The sequence below is a fragment of the Urocitellus parryii genome, chromosome 6 (assembly GCF_045843805.1).
Source record: "Urocitellus parryii isolate mUroPar1 chromosome 6, mUroPar1.hap1, whole genome shotgun sequence".
NCBI lineage: Eukaryota > Metazoa > Chordata > Mammalia > Rodentia > Sciuridae > Urocitellus > Urocitellus parryii.
Window position 1 is genome coordinate 50551308 of NC_135536.1, and position 21095 is coordinate 50572402.

Below are 21095 nucleotides of genomic sequence, written 5' to 3' on the forward strand. Positions count from 1 at the left end.
CCGGGCATGGTGACACATGCCTATAATTCCAGTGGCTCAGAAAGTTGACATAGGAGGATCACAAATCAACTTAGCCAGGCCCTAAGCAACTTAGCAAAACCCTGTCTCAAAATGTAATAAAATAGGTAAACCTAAGTAAAGTGTTTTCCCCAAGTTCTGTGAGCCCCTCTAGCAAATTAATCAAACCTGAAATGGAGTTGTGAAAACCCCCAATTTACAGCTGGTCAGTCAAAATTACAAGTAACAACTTACTACCGCAATTGGTATCTGAAATGGGGGAGCAGTCTTGTGAAATCAAGCCCTTAATCCATAGATGTGATGCTACCTCTAGGTAGACAGTGTCAGAATTAAACTGAATTATGGACTGGGGTTGTGGCTCAGCGGTAGAGCACTCGCCTTGCACATGCGAGGCCCTGGGTTCAATCCTCAGCACCACATAGATATAAATAAATAAAATAAAGGTATTGTGTGCAACTACAACTAAAAAATAAATATTAAAAAAAAATTAAATTGAATTAAAGAACATCTAGCTGGCGTCCACTGCAGTACTGCTTGATTGCTATGTAGGTTAAAACACACACACACTCCTAAGGTAACAGAAGTATTATCTGTTGATTATTGAGTGACAAAATAAGGAAAAGCACTTTGGTTTGTTTTTGTTTTTTTCCCTATACCCTTGTAATTCCATACCCTCACAGACACACCCACACTTACATTTCAAAAAAAAAAAAATTCATCATCACTACCTCAAGTAGTCCTACAGCTATGGAAAGTGCCACTCCCGAGGAACGCAAAGGTCTCTTTCCCTGTGGCACAGGCCAAGGGTCTCGCTGAAGTTCTCCCAGGAGATCTGTGAGATTCATGTCTATTTTCTGTACTGGCTGTAAAAATCTGCCAAAAAAAAAAAAAAATTTAAGTCATTTGTGTTATTGAGAGTTTAAGAAACTTTCCTAAAAATAGAGAAACCATTACTTTGAATATACAGTAAACCAACAGTTTTAAAAATTTTTTTTAAAACAGATTACTAGGCCCCAATTCTAAATGTCATTTCAGTAGGAAGCAGAGGTGAGCCAAAAATTTACATTTCAAACAAGATCCCAGATGCTACTTATGTTAATGGTCCAGTATAATATAACTGCTATAAACAAAACACTCAAACCAAGTACTTCATCAAGATTTTTCATTTTTCATCTAGTAAGTTTTAAGTTATTGAAATAATTATGAGAAGCAACATCAACTCAATTTTAGTAATATCACTTTATCACTTCCAGGGCTGGGAGCAGTGGCTCACACCTGTAATCCCAGCTGCTTGGGAGACTGAGACAGAAGGATCCTGAGTTCAAAGCCAGCCTCAGCAATGGTGAGATGCTAAGCAACTCAGTGAGACCCTGTCTCTAAACAAAATACAAAATACAGCTGGGGATGTGGCTCAATGGTCAAGCACCCCTGAGTTCAATCCCTGGTATCCCCCCCTAAAAAAAAAGTAATATCACATCCAATTATAAAAATTATAAAGTTCAAGAGAAAAAGCTACCTCTAAAGTTGAAAAAAACAAAATAAAAAGTTTTTGAGGTCCTACTTTTGTTGGATTGCCCTCAAACCACAAAAATTATTATGAACTTAAAAATAGAAAATCAACAATATATAAAAACTAAACTCTTTACATTGTAGTGATTAAAAAAATTTCAGTGATGTGATTCTGTCTCAATTCTTTAAAAAGTATAATCATGTCAGGCATGGTGGTGCACACCTGTGATCCCAGTAACTCGGGATGAAGGAGGATCACGAATTTGAGGCCAGCCTTAGCAACTTAGAAAGACCCTAAGCAACTTAATAAAACTCTATATCAAAATAAAATAAAATAAAAAATACAAGTAGTCTAATTAAACCCATTAAATTCCTAAAAATATTTAACAATATAGTATTGTTGAATGCCTATGTTCAAGTTAAGGATATGAGCTGGGCCGGAAGCGTAGCTCAGTGGTAGGTAGAGTGCTTGCCTAGCATGAAAGCATGAGGCCTTAGATTCAACCATTAGTACCACAATGAAAAAAAAAAAAAAAAAGGCTCAAGGGTATGAGATACTTAAAATAGCTGCATAAATTGCAAAATTCTGATTGTCACATTTGATTATTACCTATTGGAAGGAGGTGGCTGCTGTACCTGAGGACCTCGGGTTGCTTGGGTGACTGGTACTTTAGAGAGTCCCAGCATCTCCTGTAAAAAGATTATTTGAGTAACATGCACTTAATTCTACAAAAACTTGTCAACTATTTATAATGTGCAAGGTGCTATGCTAGAAAGTAGGTTCAAAAAAATAAAGGGCACAAGCAAGATCTCTTTCTTGCTTGTGGGCAAGAGTCCAATTCAAGAAAGTTTCAGAAAAACATTAACAGTCCAGTGAAATAATCATCATGAGGAAGCAAAGGACAAGATTTTATGGGAGCAAAGAGAAAGGATATTAACTCAAATACATTATTTCTAATTTAATAGTCAAAATAAATAACATATTCATTCATCCCTTTCAGTAACTATATATTAAATACCTACTATGTACCAGGAATAAAATGGTGAAAAAATGAATAGTCCCTGCATTCTTGGAAACTGAACTCCAGAAAGAGAAAGGAATTAATTCAGTCATCAGGTTTTCAGAATTTTTGATTGCCTGTTATACATTTTTACTACTTCATTGGCACCAAGAATTTTGGATAAAGGAACTCACCCTGTATCTCCATTCTACAGATGAAAAGCACAGAGAGGTTAAAACTTGACCACTTTATCTCCTGTCTCATGGAAACAGATGATCCCCCCTTCCAAGACATTCTACTTCCTAAAAAATTCCTGCCATGTCTTCTGAAACCTCACTCTGCTCATCTAATTCTTGCCTGCATTCACTCTTCAATGTATTTCCCTTCTGTGTATAGTGTCTCTCCTCCTAAAGTAATCATCTTAAATTTGGTTCTTGCTCAAATTCCCAGATTGTCTTCTTCCTTATTTTCAACAACAAACCTCTTAAAACAATAAACTTAGCCTATTGGTGGCACATGCCAGGAATCCCTGAAATGCAGAAAGCTTGAGGCAGGAGGACAGTAAGTTCAAGACCAGTCTTAGCAACTTAATGAAACCCAGCCTCAAAATTAAAAAGGAAAAAAAAAAAAAAGGGCTGGGATGTGGTACAGCAACAGAGTGCCACAGGGTATTCCACCCCTCCTCCCAAAAACAGACTTTTCTTTACTTCCTCAAATCCTATTTATTTATCCAAACCTGCAAGCTCCTCTAGGATGTTTTCAATTAACTTTAGTACCACTATACCAATCTGCCAAGCTTCAGATTAAGAGTCATCCTCAAAAATCTTTTCTTCCTTTCTTTTTCATTTGGGTTAACCTGGATGCCTCCAAAGTTTGACTTCATGTGTGTTGGCTTTATTCCAGGTTTAACTATTATCTTCCAGAGGAAATGTTTTCAAATGGAATTGTACTAGAATCACTTAGAAATTTTTTTCAAAATACATACATGAACAACCCAGTCATCTCCCAATACAAATAAACATTCACTTACTTTTTTATGGGCTATCAAAATCTCTAAGTGAAATGTCTAGAAGCAAAAGCTAGTATTGCTTAAAAAAAAAAAAAAAGGTAAAGGAGGAGGAAGAGGGAGGGGGAAAAAAGCTAATATTGTGTGATTGCTCTCTCCTAGCCTTCAGCATTTCTCTTCTATAAGCCCTTCAAATCTCTAGTAAAATATCTTTGGTTTCACTTTAAATTTTAAAGATACATTTAGGGGCTGGGGATGTGTTTCAAAGGTACAATATTTGCTTAGCATGTGCAAGTGTCTCAGTTTGATCCCTAACACATATGGGATTAAAAAAAAAAGAATACAGTTAAAAGTAAAAGATCTTTAATCTGCCTAACAGCAATTTAAGGAACATGAAAAAAAAAAAGTGATGACAACACTAAATTTAAAACTTTTGTTGTAACACATTTATATTAATCATTCATAATTTTTCCTTATTTTTTTAGAAACATATCCAAAAGGCATATATATTACTTACATGAAATAACATTCACAAGTTGAAAACTACCATTCTTACTTACCTGCAGTTGTTTGGCAGATAGATCTTTTGTTCCCCTAAAGACATAGCTTTTTGAAATGCCTTCACATCCAAGTTCATGAACCTGCACCATCCTCCCAAAAGTAATAAGTCCAACCAAAGCTGTAGGTGGTAAGAGACTTAATGACATCTGCATGGATTCTTTCAAGGCTTGTAAATCTTCATCTTCCATGCAAGTATCAACCACATAGAGGAATATCAAAGGCATCTGTGGACCACGCTTTTAAAAAAATTTTGCAGTAGTAAGAAAAATAAGGTTTTTTAAAAGCATTAACACTTCAGCACAAATTTTAAGACAGTCGATCAGGGACTAATTAAATAATGCATACAATGGAATCCTAATACATGCATATGATAGAGTTCTATTATAGCCATTACAGAAATGAAACAGGTTATATATGTGTCATGAAGAGCCATCCAAGACACAGCATCAAGGGAAAAATTAAGTTTAAAAACATTCTACATAGTTACTTGGAGGGGACTTTCAATTTCCATTTTATTTCATTACAGAAGGGTTCATTTCTCTTGTTTTTTGCTTTCTATACTACATTTTAATTGATACATTATGACTATACATAATAATGGATTCATTATGTCATATTCATACATGCACATAATTTGATCAACTTCATTTCCTAGTACTTTTCCTTACCCTCCCCTCCTCTCTCCCCCCAATCCACTTGCTCTGCTCTACTGATCTTCCATCTATCATTATTATTATTATTATTATTTTAATCAGAACATTATAATTAATCACAAATGTGGGATTCAGCTGGGCATGGTGGCACATACCTATAATCTCAGCAACTTGGGAGACTAAGATCCTTCTGATCAAAAGTTCAAGGACATATTTAGCAATTTAGTGAGGCCCTAAACAACTTAGTGAGACCCTGTCTCAAAACGACAAATAAAAAGGGCTGTGATATAGCTCAGTCAAACCCATCCCTGGGTTCAATTCCTAGTACCAAAAATGACAATAAAAAAGAAAGTCAAGATTGAATGTTTTCTCTCATAGGTGGAAGTTAAAGGGGGAAAAAAAGAGCTAAGAAAGGAATCTCAAGACCAATAGAGTAGAGAAAAGGGATTGAGGAGAAGGAGGGGAGGAAATGGGGAAGTACTGGAAATGAAATCTACCAAATTACACTATGTCCAACTCAGACCCAACTCAACCTTGACTTTCTAAGTCTGTCTTATTTCGCTTATAATAAGTATTTATTAATTTTAAAATAATAAAATAACAAATATAGAGTTTAAAAACAAAGTGAAGTGATTTTTATAAAACAAGTATCCAGGGGCTGGGGATGTGGCTCAAGTGGTAGCTCTCTCGCCTGGAATGCGTGTGGCCTGGGTTCAATCCTCAGCACCACATACAAACAAAGATGTTGTGTCTGCCAATAACTAAAAAATAAATATTAAAAAATTCTCTCTTTCTCTCTCTCTCTCTCTCTCTCTCTCTCGCTTTTATAAATAAATAAATAGATAGATAGATAGATAGATAAATAAATAAATAAATAAATAAATAAATAAAACAACTATCCAGACTTGAAGTGGATTTTCAGAGACCCAAAAATGAGCCAAGCTAAACAAATTACTGACTGGCTCAAATGAACCATAACTCCATTTTCTCTACAATATTCATATTATCATTTCCACACTTAAACTTATAAATAACTATGTAAAATTGTCCAGAAAGGGAAGAAAAATTATTTTCCAAAGCAAAAATATTTTTATTAATTAGACATGGGGATAAATTAGCAGACCTCAGAGTTATATTGGCCAACTATTTGTAAACTGATGTTCCAATTACAAAACAAGATTGATACTTTATTTTTGATTGTTTTACTCAACATAGCAAATCACCCCACCCTACCCAGTATCTGACCACCCAACAAATAACTATAATAAAGAAATTACCTTTCTCAAATTGACTCTAACAGCTCTTACCATTGAAATGCCCCACCAACTTAATGTGTGATGATCCCTTTTAAGTTATCTCAAATTAACAATTATCCTAATATAACACACTGGATATTTAAAATTTTCTTAAATATCTGTTCTTATGTTCTTACCAGAACTACATATTCAATGCTAGAAAACTGAGGTAAAAGTTCAGCAGGCTGATTCAGTTCAGATATCCCAGCATAAGTAGGTGGAAACTATAGAGAGAAATACATAAAAATTTTTAACAAATTATTTGCAAGAAAAATCAATAAAATTTTAAACTCAAAAAATAATTACTTTTTAATCATTTAATTAGTAAAAAAGACATTTCATTACATGAAAGATAACTATTTTATCTTCTTTAAAAAAAAATTTTTTTAGATGCTGATGGACCTTTATTTTATTCATTTATTTATATGCGGTGCTGAGGATGGAACCCAGTGCCTCACACATGCTAGGCAAGTGCTCTACCACTGAGCCACAACCCCAGCCCATATTTTATCTTTCTTAAATATTCATTTTTCTATGTGACTTGTATTATAGCATTAACATCTATAACGGGGATTTTCTTACCTGATTCCTTTGATAACAAAAGTTGCAAGCCCAGAGTTTTGCTCGATAATCCACTTGACTGTTTTAAGAAAAGATATATCAGTTTATATTTCAGTTCAATTTTATAAAGATCCTAATTTCAATAAAATTAATTTATCTCTATAAAATGAATGCATTCAAATTAATAGTCAAAATGATCTTTAAAACCTATGTATTTTGGGGGCTGAGGTTATAGCTCAGTAGTAGAGCATTTGCCTAGCATGTGTGAGGCACTGGGTTCGATCCTCAGCACCACATAAAAATAAATAAACAAAATAAAAGTATTGTGTTCTTCTACAACTAAAAAAAATTTTTTTAAAAAAAGCTATGTGGGCATGGTGGTGCATGCCTGTAATCCCAGCAGCCTGGAAGGCTGAGGCAGGAAGATTGCAAGTTCAAAGCCAGCCTCAGCAAAAGCAAGGCGCTAAGCAACTCAGTAAGACCCTGTCCCAAAATTAAAAATAAAAAAGGTCTGGGGATGTAACCCAGAGGTAAAAACACCCTGGAGTCAATACCCAGTACACACACAAAAAAAATGTGATTTGGACTGACATGAAATGGGAAGATTCTTAAAAAAATAAATTAATTAAAAAACATAATAAGCAGGGCATGGTGGCACATGCCTGTAACCCCAGCAGCTCAGGAGGCTAAGGCAGGAAGATTGAAAGTTCAGAGCCAGCCTCAGCAAAAAGTGAGGTAGTAAGCAACTCAGTGAGACCCCTGTCTCTAAAGAAAATACAAAAATAGGCTAGGGTTGTGGCTCAGTGACCAAGTGCCCCTGAGTTTAATCCCAGGTACCCACCTTCCACCCCTAAAAAGCTATGTATCATAACATTTTTTTAAAATACCATACTATTCAATTATGACTTTTCCAATGACAAAAGATGCCTTGATATACAGCCAGCATCAGTATCCAGAAAACACTGATAGGCTTTAACAGTTTTTATGGTGATACTTTTATATCTGATATCTTTATATGATTAACTCACTACAACTAGAATGATCGTAAAACTTAACAGTTCTTTGGATTTCTTGAACTACTGGAGTCTGAAAAAATTACTATGAACAAAACAAAGACATTTTTACAAAAGTGAACATAAAGAAACTACGTGTTTGAATTGTACTACTACATTAGTTCTGTCAATATATTTTAATTACCATAAAGGATTCAAAACTGCACGGCAAGTAGTCCTACTACACAGAACAGGTTCATATTGAATGGGTGGTAAATCAGGCCTTTCCTTCAGTGGTGTAAAGAGGGCTGCAACTGGAACAACCATTCTTGTAGCTTCCAGTCGACTTGATGGCCAAACATTCCAACTAAATCGAACTCCATCTCGTTCTTCATTTTGTTGGATGAATTCCAAATAGGTTGTCATTGTAAAGCTTGATTGTTATTGCTGTAACAAAATTAAAAATTTTATCCTTTTATGAAGATTCAAAATAAGTGTGGTTTTCCCACATTCAACAATATTAACACATTACAAATCATGACCAAATAAAAGTATTTATCTCAGTAAAGAATTAACAAGCAACAACAACTACTTATTACAAAATAAGGCTCTACAGACCCCAATGCCCAGTAAGAGATATTTTGTTCTCTTTTTATTCACCCTTTTAAAAACTATGGCCAAAAAAAAAAAAAAAAAACACCGTCTTTACTACTTATTTAAAAGCATATAGAAAAGGAACAAGTTGAAGGGGTGCTAAATCTAAATCCTATGGTTTCTGTATCAGTTTTGTAAGTTATATATTATCACAACAAAAAGACATCAAAATTATAAAATTCTAAAACTCACATCATTTTCTATCTATAAAATGACAGCTTCCTACTAAACTTTATAAAAGCAAATGTGTTAATAGCACATTTAAAAAAAAGATTTTCTAAAACTAGATACTTCTGAATTAGACAGGTAATTTTTATTGTGCAAATCCAGGATATCATGGCACAACAAGCAAAACACTTGTTAAATGGTGTTTCCTATGATTGACAGATCATATAACCTCTTGCTGAAACTTGAGAAAATTTTTAACATTCTAACTTATGAAAGCATTTTACACTCTAATTTGAGATATATTTTTTCAATATAATAATTTAAGTTTATTTCTAGGAGGAAGAGGATGCCATTAGGGAGGATCCAGTGTCAGAAGATATCTCCATTTCATTATTCTCTAATTGCCTACCTACTGTGCCAGTTTTCTTACCTATCCATCAGTTCTATTCTATCTCATGTTATCAAGCTGCACAACAGTTATTCATGCAAGGAAGTTGATAAACTTAAAAGAGTGCAGAAGGATAAAGAGACTGAAGTGCTGTGTGGCAGAGATGAAGACAAGTTAAAAGAACTGAAGAATTATGATCCTAAGGTATCAGAAGAACCAATATGGATGTTAAAGTTGCTAAGAAAGATAGTGGGACAAGAAATTTATTCTAAAATAAGAGAGGGAAGGGGACATATAATTTAAATATAAATCTATTAGATATAACAAGATTAATTTTAGAAAATTTTTCAAATAAACTTTGATAATACAAATTACAGAAAGTGAAGTTTAACAACCTAAGGGTTTCAAGCAGCTAAAAACTCTTTTTCTCTTAAAAAGAAATAAAATAAACCAAGCACAGTGGCACATGCCTGTAATCCCAGTGACTTGCAAGGCTGAGGTGAGAGGACTGTAAATTCAAGGACAGACTGGGAAACTTACCAAGACTCTGTCTTAAAGTAAAAAAGGCTGGGGATGGGGTCAGGGGATGGGGCCAGGTGCTGTGGCACACACCTGAATTCCAGTGGCTTGGGAGGCTGAGGTAGGAGGATCACAAGTTCAAGGCCACCCTCAGCAACTTAGCAAGGCCCTAATAAGCAACTCAGTAAGAACCCATGTCTAAATAAATTTTTTTTAAAGGCTGGGGATGCAGTTCAGTGGGTAAAAAGCCCCTGGGTTCAATCCCTGGTACCAAAAAAAAAAAAAAAAAGGCTGGGGATATATCTCAGTGGTACAATCCCCAGTCTCTCTCTCTCTCTCTCTCTCTCTCTCTCTCTCTCTCTCTCTCTCTCTCACACACACACACACACACACACACACACACACACATAATAAAAATTAAAGAAAAACTGTACTTTCTCCTATCATGCCCAAAAGTTGGGAGACAACTAGAGAATATTATGCTAATCAAGAGATGTAGATTTTCAAACATGTATAAAGAGTAAAGAGTAATCCTAAAATAAGATTAAACTATCTTGAAGGTAAATACAGGAAACAGTTTTGAGAGGATGGTTTTGAGTTTTCACGGAAACATGGCTATTGAAAGATAATGATAAAACAAAGATCTGGGATAGTGAGATGGGAATTAGAAGATGCTTCTAACAATAAGCAACAATAAGAGAAAAACAACCCCCTCCAGGAGAAATCCAGTTTTTGTTTTTGTTTTTTGAGAGAGAGAGAGAGAGAGAGACTTTTTTTAATATTTATTTTTTAGTTTTCGGCGGACACAACATCTTTGTATGTGGTGCTGAGGATCGAACCCGGGCCGCACGCATGCCAGGCGAGCGTGCTACCGCTTGAGCCACATCCCCAGCCCCAGAAATCCAGTTTTAATAACATCTTCCAGGTTACAAATGTATTCACATACATTTGTTAATTTATATTCTAGGACTATACTATCCTTGCATTATTTTTATAAAACATGGAAGCAAATGATGTAATCTGTTTATTACTTAATTATGCCTATAATTTAAAACAAATCTCCAAAAAGCATTAAAATAACTAAAACACCCCAGACACCAATCATGGTCATTTCTCTGAAACATAAAGCACTATGAATTGAAACCAGGGCTTAACATTTTCTAGGTAAGCACTCTTACACTGAGCTAAATCCCCAACCCCCCAAAACTGCTTTGAGTGACTACTCTTCTCAGTTCTCTCAAGGATAGTACATAACTAGTACTTCCGACATTTTCTGTTTCTTTTCTTTTTTTTTATTTTTTATTTTTTTGATACTGGGAATTGAACTCAGGGGCACTCAACCAATGAGCCACATTCCCAGCCCTGTTTTGTATTTTATTTAGAGACAGGGTCTCACTGAGTTGCTAGGAGACTCACCATTGCTGAGGTGGCTTTGAACCCATGATCCTCCTGTCTCAGCCTCCCGACCCACTGGGATTACAGGTGTATGCCACTGCACCCGGCCAGACATTTTCTTAAAAATGTAAAAATGATCTGGGGATGGTGGCATGTGCTTATTTGCAATCCCTCCTACCATGAAGGTTGAGGCAGGAAGATCACATATTCAAGACCAACTGGATCAAAATAAAAATTTTAAAAAGGGCTGGGGATGTAGCTCAGTGGTAGAGCACTTGCATAGCATTCACAAAGTCCTCTGTTCAGTCCCTAGTCTAAAAAAAAAGAAGAAAATAAAAAGATAAAATGAGCTTGAGGCTATATTTCATGGAAAACAACATGACAATATTTGTTGCCAATGATAAAACTTGAGCTTGCAAACAAATGTTAAAATTTTTTAAATGTATATCCATATCAGAAGTTTGAGAGCTTCCTAAAACATGAAAAAAAAATCTGATAAGACCAGCAATCATATTAAAATAATTTTCTTTGGCATTGTATAATAAAACATTTCAACATTTGGAAGATATATATTACTTCCAATGGTCAGTCCTCCTAAATGGTCAATTCATGATATTACAATATTGTACATGGTAGATGACTCATTCAAAGTGAAAGTTAAACCAATGGATTTTAAGAATTAAAAAAAAAAAAAAAAAAAAAAAAAACCACTTCTAAGGTTTCAGATCCCATACTGGAATTAACCTTTAATTTCTTAACTAAAACTATTGAGTTTTTATGTAGTCTCAAAGAAGAATACACATAATTATCTGAAAACATTATTAAGGTATCTCTTTTTCTAACTACCTATATGAAGATAGATTTCCTTCATACAACTCAACCAAAACATCTCAACAGACTGCAGAAGTATATATGAAAACCTAGCTGCCTTTTATTAAGAAAGTTGTTTTTCTTTGGATTCTCAATAAAGTTTAAGAGTACAATGGGGTTCTCAGCACCACCGTCTTAGGACTACTATGTAACATCACTGAGAAAGGTCTAAGAGTTTTAGCAGGAAGACATTCACATACAGGCTATAAGCAGGTTTAAGTTTCTGTAACAGGTAAGAGGCTGGATTATAACTTCACAGCATTACTTTTTTTATTAAAACATATTAAATAACATCTGAGTGATATCTGAGCACAAACCCTCTTCTTTCTCACATTTTTTTCTCTTAATCTCGCATCTAAGATTCTTAGTTTGCTAAATTACATCCATTATTTTCTTAGATTCTCACTTCACAGCAAAGTTTGAAGTCCCACCTGTTTTTTCTTAATTGGTCAAATTATATAGTCATCCACCACACCTCCCTCAAAAGGAGGAACTCAATCTTAAAAATCACTAATTTGGGGCTGGGGATGTGGCTCAAGCGGTAGTGCGCTCGCCTGGCATGCCTGCATCCCGGGTTCGATCCTCAGCACCACATACAAACAAAGATGTTGTGTCTGCCAAGAACTAATATATATATATATATATATATATATTTTTTTTAAAAAATTCTCTCTCTCTCTCTCTCTTAAAAAAAAACAATCACTAATTTAAGGGACTGGAGTTGTGGCTCAGTGGTAGAGCACTTGCCTGGCCTGTGTGAGGCCCTGGGTTCCATCCTCAGCACCACATATAAACACATAAATAAAATAAAAGACCCATTTACAACTAAAAAAAAAAAATTTTAATCACTAATTTGAGTACAAAAGTCCTTTTACAAACTAGCTTTCCACAAAACAGCATTATTTGTCAAGCACTCTATCCCATAAATATTAACATATTTACAGAAAAACATAAAACCAAATAAAATCATTCACACACCATATTATAATGAACCGATTAAAAATGGATTAACTTCTGAAATGATGTTAATCATACTACTGGAGAAAAACAGAAGGTTTAAACATTTGGGTTTACATCTATATTTAAATGTAAAACTTCTTTAACCAAATTAGCTAATTACCAATGCTTTGGGGGACCGGGTGGGTAAGTGTTAAGGAAGTTCATGAGAGAACATGAACTGAACATCTCGCGGCAGTGATTATTTGTAGATTTATCAAGACTTCTTAACAGTGACTTTTCCTTTCCCACCCGAACGGAAAGACAAAACTGGCAGCTTGGAAGCCCAACGGTATAGGACGGTCCGGTCTGAAAACTCAACTCTATTAGTAATCAAGGCCCAAGGCATTAGCTTTACCTGGCACTTTTCTCCTAAACCTATTTAACAACAAGGCCGATTTACAGGTGATAAAGTCACCTCGGTTCAAAGTCTAGGGCACATCAGATCAGCCAGCAATGAACCTAAGGGCCCCAGAGCCAGCAAGGGTGGCGATGGGGTAGGGAAGGCGGGTCGCCCAGGAAGTGGGGGTGGGTGCTGGGCCAGATACTCGAACTGCCACTCTTCACCCGACTCCCCTCTTCCCACCTAATCCAGGGAAGCTGGGTGAGCGGGCCGGGTCGCCAGGCCCCAGGAGAACGAAGCAGAGGGCGGTGGGTGAGGATGACAGGTTCAGGGATCAGCGCTCCCCCTCCCGCACTCGGCCGCAGCCTCCGGGGCGCCTCGCCGGACGCGGGGCACCCAGGAAACAGAGCCGGGACCATCTAGAGACCCCCGCCCGCAGGCCTGCCGCCACCGCCTGGCTCCGGCTTCCCGCTAAGCTCCCGCGGATCCCCGGGGACCTGAGGGGAGGGGGCCTTGAAGTCGGTCCTTACCACACTACCCCTCCTACGAGATCCGCGCTTGTCGCAGCCTTGTCCTGGCAAAGTCAGTCCCCTCCACCCGGCAGGACCAGCCGTGGCACTACAATCAGGGCCGGCGCCGCCCCGCCCCCGACCTCCTTGAGGACCTCGGCCCCGCCAACATGGCTGGTGCCGCCTCTGCCACGTCAAGGGGGCGGGGGGGAGTAGTCAGGGAAGGGGCGGGGCGGTGGGGCGGGGCTAAAAGGCGTCAGTGAGCCGGTACCGAGCTGAAGGGACCCGGCGACTTGGACCCGGGAGCTAAAGGTTAAAATGATGTGCGGCTGGGAACCCGACGAAAAGGGATGAATGGGAGAGGGGACCGGAACGGAGCCTTAGGGGTGGGTCGACCAGAACAACCCTGGCAAGGGAGCAAGGGAGTGGGGCGGGCAAGTAGAGCGACCTTCCCCTCTCGGGAGCCGCGGCATGCCCACTCCCTGCAGGTCGCAGGAAGGGTGGATAACTGTACTAGGCACTCCAGACACCTCGGCGACAGAAATGAAGACGTCCTTTAGAGCATCCTCTCCTCTAGGACCCTGATTGATTCTGAAAACCAGAAACCACACATCTGGAAAAAAAAAAAAGTGAAAAGTTCCTTCTTTACTTGATGCAACAAATATTTACTGAACATCTATGTGCAGCGCACCAGTTGAGATGCTGATAATATGATGGAAGCAAAATAAGCCTAAATCCCTGATCTGGCAGAATTTACACACTATGTATCTCTCTTTTCCTCCTAGTTCTGCCACCTATCTCCACCTACCCCATAGCCTCAAACACACACACACACACACACACACACACACACTACAATCTTTGGCTGATTATTCTTGATAAGTTTGCTACTTTTTTTTTTTTTTCAAAAAAAATGCTGAAAAAATGAGACAGAAAAGGTTGGGAAAACATTCAATTTTGGTGGTATCAGGCACACCTCATTTTTCCATGAGGGCCTGCTCATGAAATTAGTTCCAGATATGATTACAATAAAATTCTACAAAGCTCAGACCTCTCAGCATTTTATGGACTAGAAAAACAGAAATCAAAGTTCTTTAATTCTTATATTCATGAGAAATAACATCAAACAGAGCTGGGAATATAACTTAGTAGTAGAATGCTTGCCTAGCAAGTGTGAAGACCTGAATTTAATCCCAGTAATAGAGTAAGAGGATAGAACCAAATATAATGTATATGTTAAGAGTGTTTTACAAAATGGGAAAGGATACATTTGCTTAACAAATTTTAATACAAGCCTAAAAAGGGAATGAAATCAAAAGCCAAAATTCAGTTTAAGTCTGCAAATAAAGTGGATTCAGAGTACCAATTTAAGAATGATTCTTGACTGAATACAACATGTAAATAACAATGGGCAATGTCATAAGGTTGAAATAAGGGCGTTCACCCAAAAAAATAAGATCCAAGAATAAATAGGGTAAATAGATACGCATCTGGGTCTACTCAGCCTATTATATCAAAAATCATTAACAGGACACTTAATAAACTACAAAAATTTACTTCTCATAGTCTGGAGGTTGAGAAATCCAAGATCAAAATACAAGATAATGAGGTGTGTGGTGAGGGCCTTCTAGCTATGTCTTCACATGATGGAAGGGGCAAGCTAACTCTCTGAGGTCTCTTTTTTTTATTTTTCTGTTACATTTTTTATTTTATTTTTTTTTTTAAAGAGAGAGTGAGAGAGGAGAGAGAGAGAGAGAGAGAGAGAGAGAGAGAGAATTTTTAATATTTATTTTTTAGTTCTCGGCGGACACAACATCTTTGTTGGTATGTGGTGCTGAGGATCGAACCCGGGCCGCACGCATGCCAGGCGAGCGCGCTACCACTTGAGCCACATCCCCAGCCCACTGTTACATTTTTTAAATTGATTTTTTAAAAAAATAAATGACAACAGAATGCATTACAATTCTTATTACACATATACAGCACAGTTTTTCATATCTCTGGTTATATATAAAGTATGTTCACACCAATTCGTTTCTTCATACATGTACTTTGGATAATGATGTCCATCACATTCTACTATAATTGCTAACCCCCTGCCCCCTCCTTTCCCCTCCCACCCCTCTGCCCTATCTAGAATTTGTCTATTCCTCCTATGCTCCCCCTCCCTACCCCACTATGAATCAGCCACCTTATATCAGAGAAAACATTTGGCATTTGTTTTTTGGGAGGATTGGCTAACTTCACTTAGCATTATCTTCTCCAATACCATCCATTTACCTGCAAATGCCATGATTTTATTCTCTTTCATTGCTGAGTAATATTCCGTTGTATATATATGCCACATTTTTTATTCATTCAATGTTTATAGCAGCACAATTCACAATAGCTAGCTGTGTCCCTGTAGTATGCTGTTTTTAAGTCCTTTGAGTAGAAACCAAGAAGCAAGCTGGGTCAAGTGGTGGTTCCATTCCCAATTTTCCAAGAAATCTCCATACTGCTTTCCATATTGGTTGCACCAATTTGCAGTCCCACCAACAATGTATGATTGTACCTTTTTCTCCACATCCTCACCAACACTTATTGTTGTTTGTCTTCATAAAAGCTGCCATTCTTATTGGAGTAAGATGAAAACTTAGAGTGGTTTTGATTTGCATTTTTCTAATTGCTAGTGATGATGAACATTTTTTAATTTTTTTAATATCTTTATTTTATTCTTATGTGGTGCTGAGGATCGAACCCAGGACCTTGCACATGCTAGGCAAGTGCTCTACCGGTGAGCCACAACCACAGCCCCACATTTTTTCATATATTTGTTGATTGATTGTATATCATCTTCTGAGAAGCGTCTGTTCAAGACCCTTCTTTTAAAAAGTTTTTTTTTATAAAGCAAATGCCCTTAAGATCATTACATTCTCAAACTAGCATTTTTCAAAATTAGAGATTAAAAAAAAAAAAGGGGGAGAGATTCCATGGTCAAATAAAGTCAGGAAATACCAAGTTAAATTATATAAAATAAGTCTCTTGACTTGTCACAGATTTTAATGTTAATACCCATGAGTCTTCAAATAAGGGATTTAAGTATACTATCAAAAGACATTTGATCTTCTTTTTGCAGGGATTATCTTGGAACAAGTATTCTAAATACCCTATGAAAGACTTTGTCTTCCACCATTAATTACCCTAAATATTAGTTACTATGTAACAGCTGGTAGTTTCCTTTCTACTTCAGAACACACAGATTTTTTTCTAAACTGAAAATTCCAGTACTGCTCAGTCTAGTGAAGTATGATAATGTGAATTTTTGGAATTTTGTGTTAACCACCAGATGGAGCTTTCACCTCTCCTTTTTGGTTTATTGTTCTCTAATACACATGAAGCACTTGAAGTATTTGTCTAACACGGATTCTTTTCCATTTGTTTACATGGGGACAGAACAAGGCACTGGCCAATTATTTCTCAAATATTCACTAGAAAAAAAGTGATGCTCAGATTCTTCTAATTTTGAAATTTCAGCTTCAAAAGTATGTCAAATATATATTACTATATCCTAACTTCCACCCTGACCCCTGATAAACGTGCCTGAATCTGGCAAGCAGCTAAAGAGCATGCCGACCTCCTCCAATACTCAAAACCCCTTTACCAATCCTGCAGCATGTGCTGCCATCCCTGCAGCTGAACCTAATGGACATACCAATCTCAAGATGCCAGGCTCACTAAAATCCAACACATGACTACTTGCCTCCTTGATGGCATGACAAAAAATTCTCATACCCAGGTTAATTATGACAAGATTAGGGAACTCACCCAAGGACCTGATGAAAACCTTGTCCTCTTTTTGGCTCGATTTACTGAAATTATTACCAAATATACCACCCTTGATCTTGATACTTCTGCTGGTGCTCTCTTTCTCCATATCCAATTAATCGGCAGATCTGCACTTGATAGCTGTAAAAAAAAAAAAAACTTAGTTAGAAAAGAGTCCCAAGACTCCTCAGCAGCAACTTCTAGATGCTGCTTTCAAGGTCTTTAACAATAGGGAAGATGAGTCCAAAAAGGAGAAAGAAAACCATCTTAAAGCTAAATATCAGCTCTTGGTCTCAGTCATCCATAGTCTAAAAGAGCCCCTGCTGCTTGTGGCCACACCAGATCCTGTTTCTGATATGGGCAGACTGGACACTGGGCAAAAGCCTGTCCTAATCTGAGTTCCCCCCTTCCTCCTGCAATATACCCTATAACAACTATGGGCAATGGGGACACTGGAAGATGGACTGTCCCCAGGGAATGACACTCCTCCGCTTGTGCGGCCTACTTCCCAAGTCTCATGCACTGAGTTACTGGAATGAGGGGACCTGGGCTCCACTGCTCCCAGATTACAGGGATGGTGAACAACCAAGCAGTTTCTTTTGTGGTCAACACTGGGGTATTTCCCTTCTGACTCAATGACATGGACTCACTTTCAAAGCAAAAACCACTATTAAAGGGAATCTCTGGAACTAAAGCTATCCCCGCCCCTGCCTTTTGCACATTTGTATCCCTCTCATTATCTCATTCTTTTATAGTCATGCCAAGTTGCCCTGTGCCCCTATTGGGCTGAGATCTCCTCCACAAATCAAAAGTCTCCATCACCATTCCTCCTTTAAGGTCTACTACCATCTTTATATTACATTCTAACCTAGACCTAGTGTCTGCACCCCTTATGTCTCCTGATTATTCCTTGCTCACTGGGATTAACCCCACCATCTGGCTTACCTCTCAACCCATCATTGCTAAACATCATTCCCCTGTTCATATCCAACTGAAAGACCCCACATGCTTTATTTTCCAAATTTACCTGCAGCCCTGTCTGGCCTCTGAGGACAGGCTATGTCACATTCCTTAGCAAACCACCTGTTCACTGCAGGAGAAAATGCAGGCCCAAAATATCGTTGATCAGAGGAACCAAATTTCCCTGAAGGAGGAATCTTTTGTGACCAGATAATCCTCATCTGGCAGTGGGGGAAAAGAAAAAAAAAAAAAACTGTCTCATTTAATTAGAGTAAAACTACCCATCATCTGTACTAATTCAGAAATTCAAATCATTTATTTTCTCTAGTGGATGTATCACCCAGAGCACTAATAGGCTTGCCTCCCACTTCAGATTGAGGAGCAAAAAAGTGAACTATGAAATCATAGTTCATAACATGTAAGAAATTTTAAGGGATAACTGGCTGGCAAACGTCCTCCCTTAAATTAAAATAATTATCAAAAGGTTGATTTGTATACATGTGTGAAGACACAAATAGTATGACTCTACTTTGTGTACAGCCAGAGAAATAAAAAATAGTGCTCCATTTGTGTACTATGAAATGAAATGCATTCTGCTGTCATATATATCAAATTAGAACAAATAAATAAATTTTTAAAAAGGAAAAGGGAAAAAAAAGGTTAATTTGTATCCTCCACGCTGAGTGAGGTTCCAGCCAGAGGTAATGGAAGGAAAGATAGAAATTGCTGATCCCTAGAGGCTCTGGGATTGGGGAGCTGCCCCCTAGCCAAAGAAAAAAATTCCTCAGCATAGGCACCCATATTTCTGATCTCTTTTTATTTATTAAAAGGGGAACGTCACTGAGCGCAGTGGTGCATGCCCGTAATTCCAGTGGCTCTGGAGGATGGGGCAGGAGGATAGAGTTTGAAGCCAGCCTCAGCAATGGCAAGGCACTAAGAAACTCAGTGAGTCTCTATCTCTAAGTAAAATACAAGATAGGGCTGGAGCTGTGACTCAGTGATTGAGTGCCCCTGAGTTCAATCCCTGGTAGCCACCCCCCTCCAAAAAAAGGGGAGCCTCATCCTCAAAAGTTATGGGAAATGATGTTTCATAATTTTCTGCATCCAAACTTGGCCTGATTACCAACTGCTGAAAAAATGGTTAAAATGCCCTAGGCATGATGTTTCTGCTCAAAACAGCAATTTACCTCAGCTCCAGCCAGATCTCACTAAGGCTTGCCATGAAATGTAAATGACAGGAGCTTGCAGGCTCAGCAGGGGACCAATCTGAGATGGAAGGGAAAAAAAAGGAAAAAGTGCTTTCTAAATCCCAACAGCCCCCTTGGGAGATCTAAAACAACTGGCTACAGCACAGGGAGAAAAAAATAATTTCAGGGCTCTCTCTCTCCCTTTCTTTCTTTCTCCTTCTTTCAATACCTGAACTCACACTAGCCGGAGTCAAAAAGTAAACTGTATGGTGCTTTATTAAAATAATTAATGGCTATGTCACTTTTTCCTAGGACTCTTTTTTTTTAATTCTATATTTTTCAGCTCATGGTTTTATGGTGAAATTCACATTTTGGTCCTGTGTGCCTAGACTAATATGTTTTTATGATCAGTCCTATTTTTATCCAACTATACAGGCTTTTTTTTTTTACTCTGTTTTGTTCAAAGGCCAATTTACAAAGGTTAGTTAGCTCTCATCTGTAGCATTGCAATGGAGACCTACCTACAAAAAGCTACAAGGCCTTTTTTTGTTTGTTTTGTGTATGTGTGCACCTGTATATTGTTATGTCTACATGTGTTTGTGTCCATGGTAAAATTGGCATTATAGATAAATGAGTGACATAAATTAAAATTTTAAAAATGGATCCAAATGCATTTAATTCACATGATTTTAAAAGTTCAATTTAAATTGACTAAACAAATGAGAGTAAAGACATTTTTAAATGACTAACTCATACTTTTTCGAGGTGGTCAAACAAGTAATAAAATGTTGCTATCTAAATCCATTGTTTCTAAGATTTTTCTTTAAAAAGGAAGAGATGGTTAATGCTATTCAATACACTTGTTTGATATCTTGGTTTATAAAGTTAAACTAAATTAGGTTTTAATATCTGTGGGTTTAATCTTTGTAAATGTGTTAAGGAGACATCTGGTTAACTTATAAAGTTAAAGTGCTAACTGCTAAATATACAATCAAATATTCTTGACTTATTGAATTCAGGGTAATACACTTAAACATTATGCATGTTTTCATGAATTTGTAAATGGAAAAAGGTTTAAGATTGCTATGTCTATGCCTTAACTAAAACAAGGTTACTAAGAGTCAATATTCTATCAGGTATAATTTATATACAAAGAGTGTATGTAAGAGGTTTCATTTGGGTTTTGATTAAAGTAACATAACAACATAAAAGTATTTCATCTTATTAAATAAAATATTTTGCCTAAATTCAAAAATTTCTTTTTTTTTTGAGATTTTTAATATTTATTTTTTAGTTATCATTGGACACAACATCTTTGTTTGTATGTCGTGCTGAGGATCAAACCCGGGCCGCACGCAAGCCAAGCGCGCTACCGCTTGAGCCACATACATACCCAGCCCCTTCAAAAATTTCATAAGAACTGTGAATTAAGAAAAGTGGTCAAAAACTAGGAAAGAGAAAAAGAAGGTCCTAGGTATGGAAATATATTTTAGTAGAAGGAATAAGAAATGTTTCTGGATAAGAATGTCATTTGTGTGGTAAAGTAGAATGTCTAAGTAAGCTGCAGAAAGTTTGTGAAGGGTAAATTTCAAAAAGCTTGTGACTAAAGTGGTTATATGTAAGTAGCATAATTAATCACAGCTATTCAAGGCTTTTTCCTAAGGTCAAATATTAAAGCAAATGGTTTTAAAGGAATTGGGATT

At 37.1% G+C, this 21095-nt stretch overlaps 1 protein-coding gene across 1 annotated transcript in view; it reads right to left on the reverse strand.

Annotated features, from left to right (window-relative positions):
- Positions 1 to 13632, reverse strand: part of Sec23a (SEC23 homolog A, COPII component) — a 55679-nt gene extending 42047 nt beyond the window's left edge. The window contains exons 1-7 of the mRNA XM_077799380.1: positions 13460 to 13632; positions 7802 to 8043; positions 6626 to 6683; positions 6181 to 6267; positions 4095 to 4331; positions 2138 to 2217; positions 747 to 891 (exon numbers count right to left, since the gene is read on the reverse strand). Of these exons, the coding sequence (XP_077655506.1) occupies positions 747 to 891; positions 2138 to 2217; positions 4095 to 4331; positions 6181 to 6267; positions 6626 to 6683; positions 7802 to 8022 (828 nt within the window). The 5' untranslated portion in view covers positions 8023 to 8043; positions 13460 to 13632. The remainder of the gene's footprint in view (positions 1 to 746; positions 892 to 2137; positions 2218 to 4094; positions 4332 to 6180; positions 6268 to 6625; positions 6684 to 7801; positions 8044 to 13459) is intronic.
- Between the last annotated feature and the right edge of the window lie 7463 nt (positions 13633 to 21095).